A 20,920-nucleotide genomic window follows, 5' to 3' on the forward strand; every position below is an offset into this window, starting at 1 on the left:
TTTTACGGCAGTCTATCGGTTGGCCAATACAATTGGAAAATGCTAAAGGTCGCGGGAAAAGTAAATAGTTTGCTTTCAAATGCTTTCTATTAGTTCCCCACGGACCTTAATAGTTTGCTTTCTTCTCGTACGGGTCAATTGCAATACGATCCTGAGATTGAGAAGACTGCTAAGAAGTTAAGAAAGGAGACTAGATTACGTAAAAGTAGAGTACTTTCATCAACATCTGTTCAATCAACTACCACAACTGAATCAATTGCATCTTGTTGCGATTCTGAAAAAGAGCAAACAATGGCCGAAAATCAAGTAGTGGCTGAAGAATAAAGAACTTTAAGGGAGCTTTCTGCACCAAATCTAAATCAACAACCCCTTTGTATTCAACATCCTGCCTTAGAGGTTGGTTTTGAATTAAGGTCGGGTTTGATTCAACTACTCCCAACATTTCGTGGTCTTGAAAATGAAGATCCGCATAAGCACCTAAAGGAGTTCCACGTGGTGTGTTCGAGCTTCAAACCGCAAAGAGTGACGGAAGATCAAATCAAACTACGTGCTTTCCCATTCTCATTAGCCGATAGAGCAAAGGATTGGTTATTTTACCTTCCTTCGGGCTCAATAAACACTTGGGATGAAATGGTAAGATTATTTCTTGAAAAGTTTTTCCCAGCGTCACGAGCTGCTAGCATTAGAAGGGAAATATGTGGCATCAAGCAAAGAGATACAGAGACTCTCCACGAGTACTGGGAACGTTTCAAGCAATTATGTGCAAGTTGCCCTCAACATGGAGTTTCTGAACAGCTCCTCATTCAATACTTTTATGAGGGATTGCTTCCCATGGAAAGAAAGATGATGGATGCAGCTAGTGGAGGCGCTATAGTGAACAAAACTCCTCGTGAAGCTAGAGATTTGATATCCATAATGGCTGCCAATTCACAACAATTTGGATGTAGACAGGACACCCCTTCTAGAAGGGTGAATGAGGTAAATATTTCTTCTCTTGAGAATAAAGTATCTCACTTAACTACTCTTGTTCAACAGTTAGCTTTAGGAGGTACGCATCAGGTAAAAGCTTGTGGGATATGTGCTGCTACTGGACACCAAACTGACATGTGTCCGACACTTCAATATGATTCTTGTGAGCAAGCTAACGCAATTGGAGGGTTTCCAGGCCAACCACAACGAAATTATGATCCCTATTCAAATACGTACAATCCAGGATGGAGGGATCATCCAAATTTCAGCTACAAGCCACGTCCACAGTTTCCACAGTTTCAGCCTAGACAACCTATTCAACAACAATCTTCATCTTCACAACAACCATCTTCTAATTCAAGTATGTCATTGGAGGATATTGTTAAGTCACTTGCCACTAACACACAGCAATTTCAACAGCAAACACAACAATTTCAGCAAGAAACAAGAACAAGTATTCAACACTTAGAAAGTCAGATGAGCCAGCTAGCATCTACAGTGAGTAGATTGGAATCTCAAGGTAAGTTACCCTCACAAACTATTGTAAACCCGAAGCAAAATGCAAGTGCAGTTACCTTGAGAAGTGGAAAAGAGTTGCCAGAACCTACTCAAGTGAGAAGCAAACACAACCGAGATGAAGAAAATGAAAAAGAATTCCATCCACCCCAAAATGATCAAAAACTTGTCAAAGAAAGTCCAGAGACTTTGGTAATTCCTCCTCCTTTTCCTAGTAGATTGGCAAAATCAAAAAAGGTGGAAGAACAAAAGGAAATACTTGAGACATTTCGAAAGGTTGAGGTAAATATTCCTTTACTAGATGCTATTAAACAAATTCCTCGATATGCTAAGTTTCTCAAGGAGTTGTGCACCAATAAAAGAAAGTTGAAAGGCAATGAAATGGTAAGCATGGGAGAAAATATTTCTGCCGTTTTACAAAAAAAGTTGCCTCCTAAATGCAAAGATCCAGGTATGTTCACTATCCCTTGCAAAATTGGAAATGTTAACGTTGAAAAAGCAATGTTAGATCTAGGAGCTTCAATTAATGTGATGCCTTTATCTATTTACTCATCTTTAAATGTTGGTTCCTTAAAAGAAACTGGTGTAATTGTTCAACTTGCTGATAGATCTAATGTTTATCCTGTCGGGGTTCTAGAAGATGTTTTAGTACAAGTTGATGGATTGATTTTTCCAGCTGATTTTTATGTGTTAGACATGGAAGAAGACGATTCTCCAAATTCTTCATTGATCTTATTAGGAAGGCCATTTTTGAAAACATCTAAAACTAAAATTGATGTGCATGATGGTACGCTCACAATGGAATTTGATGGTGCACTCATAAAGTTTAACATTTATAATGCCATGAAATATCCTGATGATTTGTCATCTGTTTCTCTCATAGATGTTGTTGACCCTCTCGTGCAGAAAATTTCTTATTTGACTAATAATGATGCCTTAGAGGTGGCACTAAACATGAATTTTACCCAGATGGATTAAAGAAAATCATGAATCAGTTTTCTTTGAATTTTGAGTTGCAGGATATTGTTCATGAGTTGGAATCACTAAAGCCAATTCAATATAATGAACATTATATTGAATTGGCTTTAGTGATTCCAACTCATGAACAATATCCTGCAACTCAAATCATTATATTGAATTGCCTACATCTAGCACAAAACTCCTGCCTTCTGTTATACAGGCCCCAAAGATAGAACTGAAACCATTGCCAGATCATCTAAAGTATGCATTCTTAGGGGATGGAGAGACTCTTCCCGTGCTAATTTCCAACAAATTGTCTACATTGGAAGAGGAAAAGTTGGTCCGAGTGCTTAGAGAATATAAGGAAGCTATAGGTTGGACTATAGCTGACATTAAGGGATTGAGCCCTTCCACTTGTATGCACCGGATATTGTTGGAAGATGATTGTAAACCTTCTAAACAACCCCAGCGCCGATTGAACCCACCCATGATGGAAGTGGTTAAGAAAGAGATCCTGAAACTCCTTGATGCAGGTATAATCTATCCAATTTCGGATAGCAAATGGGTAAGTCCTGTGCACGTTGTCCCAAAGAAAACAGGTATAACAGTGATAGAAAATGATGATGGAGAGTTGGTACCCACTCGTATTCAAAATGGGTGGCGAATGTGTGTAGATTACAGGAAATTAAATGCATCGACTAGGAAAGATCATTTCCCACTCCCTTTTATTGATCAAATGCTTGAACGTTTAGCAGGTCGTTCGCATTATTGTTGCCTTGACGGTTTTTCAGGTTTTCATCAGATTCCAGTTGCACCTGAAGACCAAGAAAAGACTACTTTCACCTGCCCATTTGGCACCTTTGCATTTCGATGGATGCCCTTTGGTCTTTGCAATGCTCCTGCTACGTTTCAAAGGTGTATGGTTAGTATCTTTTCAGATTTTGTAGAGATTTTTATAGAGGTATTCATGGATGACTTTACAGTGTATGGCGATTCCTTTGATGCATGTTTAGCTAACCTCACAAAAGTGCTCGAAAGATGCATTGAAAAAAACCTTATTTTAAATTTTGAAAAATGTCACTTCATGGTTGATCAAGGCATTATTTTGGGTCACGTAGTATCTTCTAAAGGAATTGAAGTGGATAGAGCTAAGGTAGACGTTATTAAATCTTTGCCTTACCCTACTAGTGTACGGGAGGTTCGTTCTTTTCTTGGTCATGCAGGTTTCTACAGGAGATTTATAAAGGATTTCTCAAAGATTAGCAATCCATTGTGCCGATTGTTGCAAAAAGATGTGACATTTGAGTTCGATGAGGCATGCAAAAATGCATTTGATACACTGAAAGATATGTTGACATCCGCACCAATAATTCAGTCACCAAATTGGGATCTTCCATTCGAACTTATGTGTGATGCCAGCAATTATGCAGTTGGTGCTGTACTTGGGCAAAAAGTTGGAAGAGTTTCACACGTTATCTATTATGCTTCAAGAACACTTGATATTGCACAAAGCAATTATACCACAACAGAAAAAGAACTTTTAGCTATTGTCTTCGCTTTAGAAAAATTCCGTTCGTATTTACTTGGTACTAAAGTGATTGTTTATTCTGACCATGCAGCGCTAAAGTACTTGCTTTCAAAGAAAGAAGCAAAGCCCAGACTTATTCGATGGATGCTCTTATTACAAGAGTTTAACTTGGAGATACGAGATAAAAAGGGTGCAGAAAATTTAGTTGCTGATCACCTTAGCAGGCTGATCACAAGTGAAAAACCTTCGCCATTACAAGATGATTTTCCTGATGAACATCTTTTTTCTATCCAAAAGACAATTCCCTGGTATGCTGATATTGTGAATTTCTTAGTTACCAGAACATTACCCGCTGATTTATCTAAATCTCAAAAAGATAAAATAAAGAGTGATGCTAAATACTACGTTTGGGATGACCCTTATTTGTGGAAGCATTGTTCTGATCAAATAATCCGCAGGTGTGTATCTCAAGAAGAAATTCCTTCCATTTTGAATTTTTGTCATTCATATGCATGTGGAGGACATTTTGGTCCAAAAAGAACAGCTCGTAAAGTGTTGGAATGTGGTTTATTTTGGCCATCTCTATTCCGTGATTGCTATATGTTTTGCAAAACATGTGAACAGTGTCAAAAAACTGGAAATTTGGGTTATAGGGATCAAATGCCACTTACCCCTATTCTTGTTTGTGAAATATTTGATGTTTGGGGTATTGATTTTATGGGACCTTTTCCTTCTTCTTACCATAATATCTACATTATTCTTGCTGTCGATTATGTGTCAAAGTGGGTCGAAGCCAAGGCTACCCGAACTGACTCTGCTAAAGTTGTTGTTGAGTTTGTTAAATCTAATATTTTTGCCAGGTTTGGGATGCCAAGAGCAATAATAAGTGACCGTGGAACTCATTTTTGCAATAGAATGGTGGAAGCATTGATGAAAAAGTATGATGTTACTCACCGTATTTCTACAGGTTACCATCCACAATGCAATGGACAAGCCGAAATCTCAAACAAGGAAATCAAGTCCATACTTGAAAAGACTGTTAACCCAAACAGGAAAGATTGGAGTACACGACTTGATGATGCTTTATGGGCTTATCGAACAGCCTACAAAACTCCAATAGGTATGTCTCCTTATCGTTTAGTATTTGGTAAACCGTGCCACCTTCCAGTTGAGTTGGAACACAAGGCGTATTGGGCCGTTAAGCAATGTAACATGAGGATGGATGAAACTGGTTCGTTGAGGAAGTTGCAGCTGCAAGAGCTTGAAGAAATTCGTAATGATGCATACGAAAGCTCTAGAATTTACAAGGAAAAAACAAAAGCATTTCATGATCAAAAGATTTCCAGGAAAATATTTTCTATTGGTCAAAAAGTTTTACTTTATCATTCTAGATTGAAATTATTTCCTGGTAAATTACGCTCTAGATGGGTAGGACCTTTTGTTGTCACTAATGTTTTTCCTCATGGTGCAGTTGAAATACACAGTTTAGAAACTGGAAAAACTTTTAAAGTGAATGGTCACCGTTTAAAGCCATTTTATGAAGGTTTTCAGGCATATAATGTCGAAGAGATTGGTTTGCAATGCCCCGTTTATGAAGATTGAAAGGAGATGATGTCCAGCCAGTGACATGCCACTTATAATCAGGGGAGTTTGTTCCATTCTTTAAATAAATTTGTTTACTTGTCTTAATTTTTTTTTAATTTTATTCAACAATTGAGGACAATGTTGAGAATAAGTGTGGGGAGGGGATATGATTGTTTTCTTCTCTTCAAATTGAAAAAAAAATTCTACTAAAATATTTTTTTATTCAAAAAAAAATAATAGTATCTTTACTAAAATTCATAACATAATTGAATAATTGATCTTGCATATTATGAGTATTTAATTAGTGTTTTGTTTGATATGGTGGTGGCTAAACTAACCAAGCATGAACCTGTGAGATATTTGAGCCTTTGACTGACACTTCAGTCCAATTATTTTGTTCTTGTGTGATATCTTCCATGGATTTGTATCTCTAGAACTTGCCTTGATTCTCTTTAAAGCTAATTTGATTCATGCATGATCTTAATATGATTAAGGCCATCTTTGATTTTTAGCCTCACTAGCCAAATAGCCTGTTCATACCGTAATTATTTTCCTTTGTCAGCCACTTTGAGCCTGTTAACCGTATTTTTGTTCTTATTGAACCACACATTATAAGCCTCATCCCTGAAATTAATTTCCTTAACCTTGCCTAGAGGACTAGGGGAGCTTTGATTGGGTAAATGCATAAGATTAAGTGTGGGGAAAGAAGTTGGCAAAAGTGACTATATGAGTGAGAATAAGGAAATTGTGATTGGAGTTCTATGAGCTTTTTGGTTGGTATTTTCAAAAAGAAAAAAGAGTTGATTAGTTGTTTCTACACTAAAGAGGGTGAAATGTATGATGGAAAGTGCATTTCTTCTCTAAAAAAAAAAAAAAAAAAAAATCAAAAGAAAAAAAAAAGAAAAAGAAAAACGAAAAGTAGTAGTACAAAAAAAAGAGAAAAAGAGAAAATGAAATTATCATCTTTGGTCGTTCTTAGTATTCGTGTTGAATAAGATATGAATAGTTTATGGTCATATGGGGATGTGATAGTTTATTTGGTTGGAGTTGAAATATCAAAATAATAAGAGTGATTGGGTTCATTTGATCTTTATGTTTGAGTTAGTTCACTCAATCATGCTCCTCTAGTTCGAAGGCTTTTTGAACTACTTTTCCAAATAATTCCTACCCTTTGCCCTAAGCCCCATTACAACCTTGGAGAAAGTCCTTATGATTTGATCATGCATGTTATCTTGTAGTGGAGAATGAGAAGATATGCAAGCCTATGGTAGAGCATTTCTATAGGAATTGATTTGAGTGAAATTTATACACCCTTCAAACACTTCTGAGTGACGAGTGATATACCCGTGAGGGCTTGGTTATTTAGTTTACTCCATTTTCAAATAAACTGCTAGCTAAGTATTTATAATGTGTTTTAGTCCAATGTTCATGAAGTGTTATGAGTTTTATATTTTCCTAAATAATGTCTTTGCTTGAGGACAAGCAAATGATTAGTGTGGGGAATTTGATAAGCACTATTTTTATATTCATTTTAAATTAATTCTTATAATAATTAGTTTTATTTATTTAACATTATATTTATTTTAAGTTTAATTTTATATTTTATATTAATATATTAGTTATTTGAATAATTAATTTTAGTAGTTGTTTTGGGCCATTAAAAATTTTGCGTATTAATATTAGTATTAATAAAGTTGGGCTAGGTGAATTAAAGTTGACTCTTTGCTTCTCTAATTCATTTTGAACCAACCAAACCTTATTTATTTACTTTATTACTAAGCCCAATCCAAACCCCTTTATTTTCATTGTAATTATGTACGACAGCAGCATAGGGAAATTAGAGCAGATTGCGGTGACGACTTCTACGACAATTCCGATAATTAATCCTTCAATGCTACGTGCGATTCGGACGGCCACAGACTGCTGCAGTTGCTTCTTACATGTTCCGATTTATGCTCTCCTTCTAGCAATTAGCACAAATGTCGGATCCTTGATTGTATAAATAGATTAGCAGCCTGCTTTGTAATGGGCATCCCATTTGAATTCAATTAGATTTCCTTTTGTTGCCTCTCACGTACATATATATACATATATTTTCATTAAATTCTCTTTTTAGAGAATTAATATATTTATATATATTTTTATTTAGTAACCAATTCCTACGATGTACTGCTAAGTTCTTATTTTTCCAATTCGAGGATTATGGAAGTTTGATTCTACAAGACCAGTAAGCTTTATTTAGCCTAATTTATTCTTTGCGCTTTATTATCTATATATCTTCTGTTATATTCATATATATGAATTAATGCTTGGTTAATTGTTGCAAAAGGATCCATTGTTCAATTATCAAGTTATTAAATTGCTAGTCAGAACCTTGAATCCGTAATTGTTTAAGTGTTTTGATGTTAGTAGCAAATAGCACAATTTGATTATAACTGATTTTCGTTTTGTGTTATGGAGATATATAGTCTAGCTTAAATGAACCGAGCTTATGAGTTTGTTGGCTAGGATTGGTAGTCTTTCTAATTCGATAATGCTGGTAGTAAATTAAATCCTAAGAGCTTGTTTAGGGTTGTTTATTAGCTAGGGAAGTAATTAAAGAGCTTATTTTAATTACCGACGAAGTAAGGAAAGACAGGTTGTTAGAGCTTGTTAATAACCATAACCAATCTAGTAAAGAGTAAAGGTAGTTTGGCTTGCATATCAATAACTGTCTTGTTAGAATTAAACTGATATTATGCCTTGGGTTGGATACCATTTGCCACTGACATTTATTCGATAATTATTTGCTATTTGATATTATTTTCCTTTTCCCATTTTATTGTTGCTATTTAAGTTTCGATTCTCATTTCATTATTTATTAAATCTATTGCTAAAGATAAGTCTGACCAATCTCTGTGGGTACGACCTTACTCATCGCTATTACAATTCATAAGAGTAAGTATTTTATTATTTGTTGGTTTCGACACCCATCACTCAACCTACTATGCAGATCATATCTGTTACTTGGAGGGTTATTTCCTCCGGTAACACAACTTTGAGATCTTCTTCCGGCCATCACAACACTCTTTTTCACTGAAACTCTCCTCTCTTTCTGAAACTCTAGTATGTAGGGCACGTGACTTTCTATTAGTTCCCCACGGACAAAGCTGGTGTTGGTTTCTAGACTTTTACGGCAGTCTATCGGTTGGCCAATACAATTGGAAAATGCTAAAGGTCGCGGGAAAAGTAAATAGTTTGCTTTCAAATGCAGTCGTGTAACTTAAAATTGCTTAATCCCTTCTACAATGCCTTCTCAGGTTTTCCTACAGTGCCTTGTCAAGTTTTTCTACAATGCCCGGGTGGCCGTTGCACCCGGCGGATAATTAATGCATTAATTAGAGTAATTCAGACAATAAAGGCTATAAATGCAGCTTTAATCCTCACCGACTCATGATTTCCTCCAGTGGTTCTCCTCATTATTGCGACTAACTCCTGCTCATTAGCTCATTAATGATTTGACACAACGGTTCACATAAACTGCCCCATCCTGATCACACTTTAGTTGACTCCTTCTACTACCTGGTGGTTCGTTTGATTTCTCCATCCACTCGATTCATCCAACTAGTCTCCCCCCCCCCCTCTCACATGCATCTCCTTAGTCCATTTAGTCCATCTACCCGGCTCCTCCATTAGCTTGGTCGATTTGCCCGGCTTCGCCATTCGCTCGATCAATCCATCCGGCTTCTCCATATTCTAGGTCGATCTACTCGACTTCTCCATCTGCTGGATCGATCCACCCGGCTTCTCCATCCGCTCGATCGATCCACCAGACTTCTACATCCGCGGTCGATCAACTCGACTTCTCCATCTGCTAGATCGATCCACCCGGCTTCTCCATCCGCTCGATCGATCCACCAGACTTCTACATTCGCGCGATCGATCCGCCCAACTTCCCCATCCGCTCGATCGATCCGCCCGACTTCCCCATCCGCTTGATCGATTCCTTGTCTTCATCCCTTTGTATGCTTCTCCTCTTAATTGATCCAACTTCCTTCTTGATGGCTCATTCCTCCTTTTTGATTGACCTGATTACGTATACTGCTTCATGTCGTCCTCCGTCTCCTGTATCGTTCCGCCTAACGTTGTTACCCTTCCGGCCCCAAGGCCCATATCCCATCAGATTGGATATACAAAACCCACTTCTTGCGGAGGCCATGACAGTACGGGAGGCCCTATTGTGGCTGAGGAACAAAGGCTACACAAATGACCTAGTTCAAACTGGTTGTTTAGTTTTTTGTTGTAGTAGTGTGAACAAGAAAATATGAAAAGTATATATATTTGAATTTCAAAGTGTGCGGGTACAAGATCTCTATCAAGAAAATCCTCTGATTCTTCACTTGGTTAACTTGACTTGAAACTTTTAGCTGAAGGTTCTTCACTTGGTTAACTTGACTTGAAACTTTAGCTGAAGGGCCTCCGGAATGCGGGTTTGTTCTTCAAAGAAGGGCTTTGTTGCTTGATCTTCGTTGAAAGGCCTCTGGACTCAAATGGCTTGATCTTCAACTCGCTTTAACTTAGCTTGAACACTTGAATATTTGGTACGGTCTTCAATCAACTTTAGCTTGGCTTGATTTCTTCAATTCAGAGCTCCTTCAGGTTCTTCAATTCCTCTAGTGTGTTTTTTTGGAATGAATGAAAGACTGTATTTATAGGGGAGAATATGAGAAACTTTTGTTGGGCTTCAATCTCTTCAATATTATCCTTATATTATTAATTAATATTCAGGATAATATGAGTATTTATCTAGAATGTATCTAGCCACCATTGCATCCAAATTCATAATCTTATCACATATTTAAATTAAATAATTAATTTAAATATATGAATATTTATCACATACTTAAATTAAATAATTAATTTAAATATATAACTTGCTGGGCCAGACATGGATCAGTCCATCCTTACAATTTGAGTCCACTAGCCATCAATTATATTCAATTTGGACAATTAGGCCAATATAATTGGATAGTTTAATAATCCAAATAAATCAATAACTAGCCCAATTACATCAAAATGAATCCCATAACATATGAATCAGCCCATTTGTCGGCTTCAAATTTTCCGTGTCTACAAGTAGTCTTGAGCATACTAGTTTAATTCGTTCTTTATGTCAGTCCAGTTATTTATTCTTGTTCTCAGCTAATTAGTGTCATTCTGGGCTGTGTAGTCCAATTTATTCGTAGGAAGGATAATCAGACTTCCCATGCATTGGCTAAAGTCGTGGGAGCGCGGGTTGTACCTGTTCGGAGTGGAGTGATGTTCCACCTCCTTTTTTAAACCACTTATTAGTTTAACTAGTTTTATATGCGCATTGCGCGAATGGGTTAATGCCCAATGTTTATATTTAAATAAATATTTAAAAGTATATCAATGCAAGATTATATAGGAGAAGTTTATACATGGATAATTGAATGTCGAATTTTTTAATTTAAATATCTAACTCAAAGTATAGGAATCCAAGATAATATAGAAAATTCATTATAATTATTACTAAAATAAATGTTTGCAACCTTGTAAAATCGATAGTCTAAATATTTGATCTAAAAATGATAGTCTAAATAAATACTACTTTTAATTTGAATTTTTCTAAGTGTTCTTAATTCTCTTTTGAGTAACATTGTCATTGTCTTCATCTTTACTATTTGTTCTCTTCCTTTTTGTTGGTAGTGTGTTATTTGCAATTCGGTTATTGTTGGTAGCATAGATGACAACGTCATGCAATGAGATTATGATATAGGAGCTATGGATTTTCCTTTAGGTGTTCTGCTTGGGGTTCATTTGGTTCAACCATTATTGTTGTTAAATGAGTTATTGTCGATAAAGAAATCCCTAGTTTAAGAAAAAAAGATTAAATAAATTAATAAAAATTTGAAAATTTAAAATATTATGTATTCCAAAGATATTAAAAGGTAGTTTCTCGTTTCAATTTGCTGGATAATGGGTTATTTAAGTATTTTCATTGTCAACAAATCACCAAGTAGTTAATATGATTGGTTTCAAACTATTCTTTTTATTTTTTTTTTCATGATATTAAAGAAATACATATGTATCATTTTTTTGTTAACTACTAATTTATTTAATTCAATAAGAGTAAAATAGAGTGATTCCACTTCAATTTGTTGGGTTATTATTTGAGTACTCTCTTTGTCAACCAATCCCCAAGTAGTTAATATAATTAGCTTCAAATTATTTTAAATTTTTTTCATAGTATTAATAAAATACTTGGTAAATAAATATATAACATTATTTTGTACTATAACTTTGATATTTAATTACAAGATAATGTAAAAATAAGATAATGGACAATGTAATGAATATCATCAATTGATAAATTTGAATGTAAAGAATCTTTACATGAGAGAAAATAAAGACAATATAACTAATGAAATTATTTCTCTTATTTAATTTAATTTTTTGACAATGAATAATTTTTTCAAATAAAGGTATTGTAGACACATAATTTTAAATTAAAGAAATACATATGTATCATTTTTTGTTGTAGCTACTAATTTATTTAATTTAATAAGAGTAAAATACAGTGAGAAACTTAATTATGTCAAATTTGATTGAGATGTGGTTCGAACCTAAGACCTTTCTTATAGAAATTAATGGGTAATTTAAAAGTTAACGGAATATTAACGGAGAAGAGAATATTTAACGGAAAACTTAACGGATAATCATAAAAGTAAGGTTAAATTAGGTAATCTCTATTAATAATATTAATCTAAATTATCTTAACCATCTATTTGATTAAATAATTCATCTGAACCATCCATTTGATTAAATAATTTGACCGCCATTTTTTCTACCCATTTTAGGCCTAACTCTCTTTGGCTCTTATTAGTATAGTAGATATCGTTCTTGATTTTAATATATATATATATATATATATATATATAATATACATTAATTTTTATTATGCGCGATGCGCAAAAAATAGGTGCCAATATTAATATTTTATATTAAAAATTTAAATTTATTTAGATTTTAAATATTTAAATTATTGTAAATAATAATAATAATGTAAAATATTTTTATAAATTTTATATTTATATTTTAGAAAATAACTAGCACATAACTCCAATATATAATGTGTATATATTATTATTATTGAAGAAAATAAGAAAATATATATTGGATGCATGTGCATGGTAACTTATGGGATATGAGGCTGGTCGGACGGATGAGTCATTTATAGCGGACGGAATAGAGGTTGGAAATGAGTAAGATTAGATAGCACGGTTCGAACTCTTAACTAGGAGAATGGTCGGTTGATGGAATCTGAGTCAATAAGCATCGATGTCCTGAACATTCAAAGCCATACCTTCATCAGTTCATCCCGACTCCCTCGGGAGGTCGATCGATCGGAGAAATATGAGTCAATAAGCATCAATGTCCTAAACATTCAAGGTCATACCTTCATCAGTTCATCTCGACTCCCTTGGGAGGTCGGTCGATCGGAGGAATCTGAGTCAATAAGCATCAATGTCCTGAACATTCAGAGCCATACCTTCATCGGTTTCTCGCATCGAATCACTCGGGCCTTTCCCTTAACCCATCCGCATGGTATTAACATCCTATTCTTCCCGATCGCCTCCCGCCTTCCTCCTCGGCCAAGGGACTTGGACGAGGTAGAGGAAAGACGGAGAGATCAAGGCCTTTGGATCTGATCGGGAGGCCGGTAAAAAGTTAGACGGAGTAATCAAGGCTGTCGGTCGGTCGATTAGAAGAGTTCCCGAGAAATAGATCGCGAAGCTAGGGCTGGGGAAATCCAATAGACATTTGTACTTAAATATCCTCGGTTATGTGCATTAAAGGCGTTTTATGAGCCTTTATTGGCAGCATTAACTCTAGAATTCAATGTGTAACGCCCCAGGAGCCTAGTATAAGTAGTTGTACGGATCATTTGAAAGGGGACACCTGATTCTGAGCGAAAATAAGACAAAAGATTCGAAAGATAATTTCTCTGTTTTCCTCCATTGTTTATAATTTTCCGGTTGTGTTGGCCCGCCGGCCGATCACCTGAAGATCGGAAAACAATCAGTAACAATAGTGGAAAAGATAACGGAAGTTATAACGGTAGGGGTATGTTTGTCTAATATATTTTAAAGTACAACTTTTATAGCATAATGTATAACAAAACTTAACTGAAAAAACGGACATAAATGAAGGGTATAACTTTCATTCACACTTATTATGTTTATTATATATATATATATATATATATATATATATATATAGGATTTGGATCCAGTGAGATCACCCTAATTAGACGAGATCGGGAGATTAGATCCTAATCGTCCTTTTTTTTGTTTAACGGTTGTGATTAATTGGCTTGTTTTATTGAGTTTGGCGCTTGAAATTAATTAGAAAGAGGGCATCAATGTAATTTCCTTATGTGTGTGCATCATTAGAATTCCAAATTCCGTGTATTTTGTGTTATTACCTTCTGGGTGTTGATACAAAGGGTTTTGGGGTGTAATTAATACGATTGGTTTACAGGCTGTATTATCTTCGCCGTTCAATTTCTCTTGCTGACCATCAGCTTCTCGTCTCTCCCTAGAGCGCTTGACGTGTGCATGTGGGAGAAGAAACATGGCTGGTTCTTCTTGAAGGGGATTTCTTCTGCCAATGGTCAAGGTATTTCGATGTTCTATTGTTTTGATTCGTTGTTAATCAGCGGTTTGGGGTTTTTGTTAGGGTTGGATTTTTTTTTTGGGTGGGTTTGGCTCTGGTGGGGGATCTCGGTTCTGTGGGTGGTGTTATGTGTTGTGTACGGGGGTGATTTTCATGGCGGTACGTGATATGTTGACTGGTCTAGGGTGCGGCGACGGTAGATGGTGCCTTGTTTTGTTCTTTGTTCATATGTTTCGGAGTGTGATTAATTTGTGGGAATTGTGTTTTAGATTGTGACATTGTTGCTTGAGAATGGAGCTGATGTGAATTCCAGGAATTAGTGTGGGCAGGTATGTGATTTGGGTCTTGTTTTGATGGTTGATCAGTGCCATTTCTTAAGCTAATGCATGGTGATAGTTCTTTTGGTGGGAGACCAGCTCTAATTCTTATTTAAGATTCTTGAAATTGATGGGTGTTTGAGATGAACTGGATTCTTGAATTTTTATTTTTTTTTTGGTGACGATGCACCCAGTACTGAAGGTTTGTAGGGGTAAAACCCGTCTTCTACTCTAACTAGTAAAGGACCACTATTAGGTAAATTAACCGGTTTCCATAGCGGATGATTCTTGAATTGTTTTTGTCAGATAGTATTGATGTAAGCATGTAGGTATGGCTACTGGGAAGTTGTTCAAACTCTTCTACTCTTTAGATGCAATGTGAGTTTGCTAAGAATTTTGAGTAATTAAATTATGATATTTACTTATGTGTGCTTGAATTGTTTGTGAAGATTGCTACAAGTATAAAAATCAAACTTGCAGTTTAGAAAAGATATGTATTCCTTAACTATAAAAGAAATTGCATAGGTTATATCTTTGCATAATTCAATCAATTTATGATTTTGCCCCTGAATGTGATTAAAATAGCGGCCAAATTTTGTCCAAATACTAATGTTTTGGCTTGTCCCATCTACTGTGTATTTTTGTTAGTCATTGCTTATTAAGGGGCTTGCGTGTTAGTAATCATGTATGTGCGTTTTAATGCTACAATTCTGCATCCAGTCTTTGTGTATTAAGCTCTGAGCACAGAGGTGATGCGTGTGTGCGCAATCGTGTGTTGTTTGTTATTTTTGGGCTCTTGCATTGCTGCATTTATTTTTATTGCCAAAGCATATTTCAGTGCGCATCAACATTGTGGGTTGTGCGAATCAACCATGTGGCATGTGCGTGTCTGAAGTTGGGTGTGTGCATTTCATTATGGGTGTGTGCTTTTAGGGTGTTGGGGTGCACATTTCAGTCGGGGTTGCGTTCTGGGGAATTTGTTGTGCTTTTTTGTCCTCTTTTCATTTTAAGAGTTTGTTTGTAGAATATATGGATGCAGGCATAACTAGAGGGGTAAGCACCAACTTCTTATTTGATTGAGGAGGGGCTATTTTCCTTCCCATGTGTATTGTAGTAGGTCAATGTGTGTAGTGATGCATATCAGTTGCAACTCTGTGCAAATGGTTGGATTTTGGTAGTATTTTGTGGTTCATTGTAAAGCATCAACTCGAGGGGTGCATGTGTGCGTGTGAGGCATAGCATCGGTGCAAGTAGAAATTCTAAATAGTATGTGCATTGTGTTTGATTGATTTTAAAGTAACGTCTGATTTGCGTTTGAGATGCTTTGTATGTGTATGCAGGTAACAATGTTGGGGATGTCAAATCATAGTTCAAGATAATTCGTATTTTGAGGACTTTGTCTATCCTCTTATAGTATTACTACGTCGTTTCCAACAACGTACAAGTCCCTGATCATGATCTGATTGAGGAGGATGCAAGGGGATATATTTTACACATATATTTTAGATATTAGAATACGGTCGTATTATCTTTGTTCAGTATTTTTCGAAATTATGTATTTAATTATTAACTTTTATGCAAAGTTTTTTTTTTTTTTTAAATTTAGTCTTAATAAAGGTGTTTCTATGCATTGAGATTTGTGCACTGACTCGTATATTGTTTAACTTTTTTTTTTGTGTTAATTATATTTTGTGTTTCTTTAATGAAGTTGTTGGTGTGCATATTTTATTTTTTAGTTTTATAGTTCGTATTTATCCTGGTTCATGTTTCGTCCTGCATTTCAGGTAAAAAAAAATATTAAACTCAGCAACCTCTGCCATAGTTTACGTTAAGTTTATCTTGTATTTCAATTAGTACAATGTGAACCGCTAATCAGCAAAATGCACACACCTGTTTGTGAATTTGCACACACTAATGGTAGATGATACGCATACTAAAAAACGTATATAATTATGAAGGTTTTACTATGTAAAAATAAAAACGTTGCACTATTATGCCAAAATGCATGATAGTAAGTACACATTATTATAATTAGGGTCATATGGCTAGCTTCATAGCCGGCTTTTGGCCACATTATTACACACTACTATGTTTTTTTTGCACACTCATGGATGGATACGCACAATGCTCAATATTATTCCATAATATTGGGGACGCTTAGAAAAATACACACACCAATTGCGTGTTTGCACACATATAGGGTATGTCGTATGCATACTTAAAAAAAAACGTACAACATGATTCTTGCATTTAATAATTTTTTTAATTTTTTTAATTTTTAAAAGTTTTGATTCCTACCATGTTGCACACACTAAAGTGCACACACCAATACCAGGGTCATCTTTCAGAAATGCACATTGGGTTAGAAAACGCACAAACTATGCTACATATATGCACACGACATAACAGAATAAAATAATTACTGAGTGTGAGAAACTCATTTATATTAGTGCAGTATTAAAAAATAACACCCACGGTACGCACTCTCACTTCATACGTCGTCATTTCTATTCGAATTCCAAATTAAATTCCCATTTAATTTGTGGTCATATGTTGTAATCTCCATTCCGGTGAAACGCACACACCCCTGGCAGCGTTTGCATGCGCAATTAGTATGTGGCATGGCTCAAACACAGCAATATGCACACACCCCCCGCTATAAATGCACACACATTTCATAGCAGAAACAAAAAACCAAAATTAAAATAGAAATTATTAAAAACATACCGGCAAAGCTATTAGCCATGGAAGTCTCTGTTAATCACTGCGACTAATTCGTTCACTTTTCTCACGGTGTGTGTTCAAATCAGACAAAGCATCCCATAAAACTTCTACTTGGTTACCATGATTAGGATTCCTTAATATATGAGAATTATTATGTTCAATTATTTTCTTATTATAATACATTCTAATCAAATTACAACTGGATCCAACCCCTATATATATATATATATATATATATATATGTATGTATATATATATATATATTTATTTATTTGAGTACTCCTGTCTTACTTTTTATTCATTGTTTACTATTTTACTTAGTTGGCGTAGTTAGATTAATTCTAAAAATAAAGTAAAATTTTATTTATGAGAGATCATGTCATTTCCCTATCCAATCAAATTGGTACAATTACTTCCAAAATTCGATGAGCCAACTTGAGTTTGCGGAGCACCGTAAATTTCTCAGTGGTAAAAAAAAAAAAAAAAAAAAAAAAAATCAACTTGGGTTTACTTTTAACGAATAATGCAACATGCAAACCCCTATATTGCGTAACATCAACCTCATTTTTTTTTGTTATGCCATGCAAAAACATTATTTTTGCAATCACCTACCATTCTCACCACCACCGGGCCCGGCGGACGACTAACCAACCTCAATTTCTCCGAGAAACACCGCTTACGCCACCGTCGGTGTTTCCATGGAGAAATTAAGGCACAATAATAACCCTTTTTTCCATGTCGTCTATCTGTCTCTCATCCTTTCCCTTGTTTTCCCAGGCACCAAAGCCGAGAAGAAAACAATAAACATCTCAAACGATAACCGAGAAGTCATCATTTTGGAAGAATTCCGGTACACAAACAACGGTCGCCTTTCAATCAACGTTTCGTCTGTGTCTATTAACCCCACCACGGCTAACGCCTCCCGTTTGGCGTTCTTCCTTTCCCCTTCGCCGTTCCTGGGCGAAGCCCTCCACAGAATGAACGAGGGATCCGATTACTGCGTGTTTGATCAACCCTACGTCAACCCCATTTTCACGTTACACCATGGGTATCCCGGAACGTCAATACAAAAACTGTTTAGTATCTCGAAAGCGGAGGTGTATTTCCTTTTCTTTGTCAATTGTGTAAAGAAATCTTCCGTGACGATGATTTTGAGCGTCGAGATGTACAATATCGAGACGAATGGTAAGCGGAATTACCTCTCGGACGGGTCCGGATTGTTGCCTTCAATTTTCTTCGCCTCCACTATGGCCTATTCTCTCCTCTTCTTATGGTGGGCTATACATTGCCACCGAAAATCCACCAAAACAATCCATTTTTTGATGGCCGCATTGCTCATCTCTCGCGCCCTCGACTCTCTTTGCCTCTCCCTAGAACAAGAAACCATCAAACGCACCGGCTCGCCTCAGGGGTGGCAATTTTTGCTATATTTCCTACACACAATCCGTTCATTATTGCTAGTATTGGTCGTGCTTCTAATCGGGGCCGGTTGGACCGTCTTAAAGCCGTTTGTGCACAAGGAAGGGCAGGCGGCCTTGGCTTTAGGGATGCTAGTACAAATAGTGTCGAGCGTTATGTACATCCTCAAATGGGAAACCGGGCTCTTCGTTGACGGGTATTTCGCGTACACTATCCTTTTGTTTATACTCGACTTCGTGTCCTGTTGGCTTCTCCTTTTGCCCATTGGCTCGACGATGAGGGAGCTGAAGAGAAACGCGGACACGGAAGGGAAAGCGGCGAGGAGCCTAGAGATGTTGAAGTGTTTTAGGAACTTGTTCGTTGGGATCTTCGTCTACATTTTGATCACGAGAGTGGCGCTGTCGATTCTCAAGTTTAAGGCTTCCACTAATGGATGGAGGGATCGGTGGGTGCTAATTACGGTTGTTGAGCAGGTGATCAATGTGGTGTGTTTTTGGGGGCTTTTCTTCATGTTTCGACCAACAACAAGGAGAGATGATAATCCCTTTGTGGCCACCGAGCATGATGAAGAAGCCGCGCGAGCCGAGCTGGAGATTATGTATGATTACACCAAATTCTATGAGTGATGAGAAAGAGAAACCACCCTTTAATTTTCATATTCATGAATCAGTATATAGTATATATATATACGTACAGCCAAGACTACGCATTGAGATTGGTGTAATCATCAATTCCATTTTGGTTTTAAAAGAACTTTTATTATATTATAAGTGCTCTTATTTACTGGCTTTTGGGGATTAATAATTACCTTTAAAGATTAACTTTTTTCTTTTGGCAATGATCTTATGGTCGCATGGCAGGTAGTGACTCTTTTAATACAATTGTCATGAGATTGAGCTTAACAGAAGAAAAAACTTTTCTCTTCTCTTGCGCAACAACCATTGGAATTTTGCTACTTTCTAAGAGTATTTGAAGGGAAAGTAAAATTTGAATGAGATGCGAAGAATATATACTATACTTTACAATATAGTAATACAATTTCTATTCGTATTATAATTTGTATATTAAAATATAGAAATACAATCGTAATACAATATATTCTTAAATACTTCCATATTCTTAATACAATTCTAGATTCAAATTACTAATGGTAATAATAATACAGTACATATGCTTCCCTGTAACGTAATATCGTAAAATATGGCAATACAATTCCAAATCGTAGTACAATTTTACATTAAAATTAGGAAAAATTACATTTTTTGTCCCTAAGTTTTATAGAATTCGTCCCTAAGTGTTGGTCATACTCACTTTTCGTCCCTAAGTAGTTATCATTGATGTTGCACTTTTCGTCGTTTTATTAATAAAATATTAGGGACAAAATTTGCAATTTTCGTATAACTGAAGGACAAAAAGTGAGCACGAAAGGACGTAAAGTGCAACACCAATGATAACATAGGGATTAAAAGTAAGCCGACCAATACTCAAGGACGAATTCTACAATTATCCTATAACTTATGGACGAAAAGTGTAATTTTCTCTTAAAATTACATGAGACATCGACATAATATTGCATTAAATATATATCTATAATACTAATGAAAACAAAATCCTACTTTTGCATCTTCTCGCCCAAACACTTAATAATAATAAAGAATATTGGAAAAGAATCGGTAAAAAAAAAAAACTCTCATGTCCGTAATACAATTCTACTTATTATTTTACAAAATCTCCAAATAATAATATTGATTGAAATTACAGTATAAACACTTTTGTAACCGCAATGCAATTGTACATGAAATATGCATCCTTATTTCTTCAAATATTAATATTGAAATTGCAATAATTTAAAAAAAGTCACAGTATATATAACAACTGCATATACAAGAATAAGTATTGGGCCAAATGATTTATATTTTAAATAAATGAATACATAGAATAAGGAGAAAACTCATAATACTAAGAATTTAATGTCTTAAAAATTAAATATATATATATATATATATATATATATATATAGGGTTGCACTCTCATGCGAACTCTCGCCCAGGTAGGAAATGAGAACGCTCCACAGCCGTCCACGTGTCCAGATCAACGAATCAGATGCAATTTTAAAAAAATGACGCGGTGGCATTTTCGTAAATAACTGGAACTTTGGTGCACCTGGTTTCACTTACAAGTGCACCTAGTTTCACTTACAAGTGCACATATTTTCGCACTTATT

The 20,920-nt window shown here is 35.6% G+C and overlaps 1 protein-coding gene and 1 long non-coding RNA gene across 2 annotated transcripts; both read left to right on the forward strand.

Annotated features, from left to right (window-relative positions):
• Positions 1-14,104: 14,104 nt before the first annotated feature.
• LOC116028007 lies at positions 14,105-14,680 on the forward strand. The gene is made up of 2 exons (XR_004100044.1): positions 14,105-14,239; positions 14,506-14,680. It is a non-coding gene; the product is annotated as an uncharacterized LOC116028007 (long non-coding RNA).
• A 3,295-nt stretch (positions 14,681-17,975) lies between these two features.
• LOC116026934 (protein CANDIDATE G-PROTEIN COUPLED RECEPTOR 7-like) lies at positions 17,976-19,322 on the forward strand. Its single transcript, XM_031268361.1, has one exon. The coding sequence runs from the start codon at positions 17,976-17,978 to the stop codon at positions 19,320-19,322; it is 1,347 nt and encodes a 448-aa protein (XP_031124221.1).
• Positions 19,323-20,920: the final 1,598 nt, after the last annotated feature.

This window comes from Ipomoea triloba, chromosome 8, assembly GCF_003576645.1.
Source record: "Ipomoea triloba cultivar NCNSP0323 chromosome 8, ASM357664v1".
NCBI classification, from domain to species: domain Eukaryota; kingdom Viridiplantae; phylum Streptophyta; class Magnoliopsida; order Solanales; family Convolvulaceae; genus Ipomoea; species Ipomoea triloba.

What these genes read in the sequence shown, in the direction of transcription:
- LOC116026934 (XM_031268361.1), top strand. Translation starts at nt 17,976, where the DNA reads ATGGAGAAATTAAGGCACAATAATAACCCTTTTTTCCATGTCGTCTAT.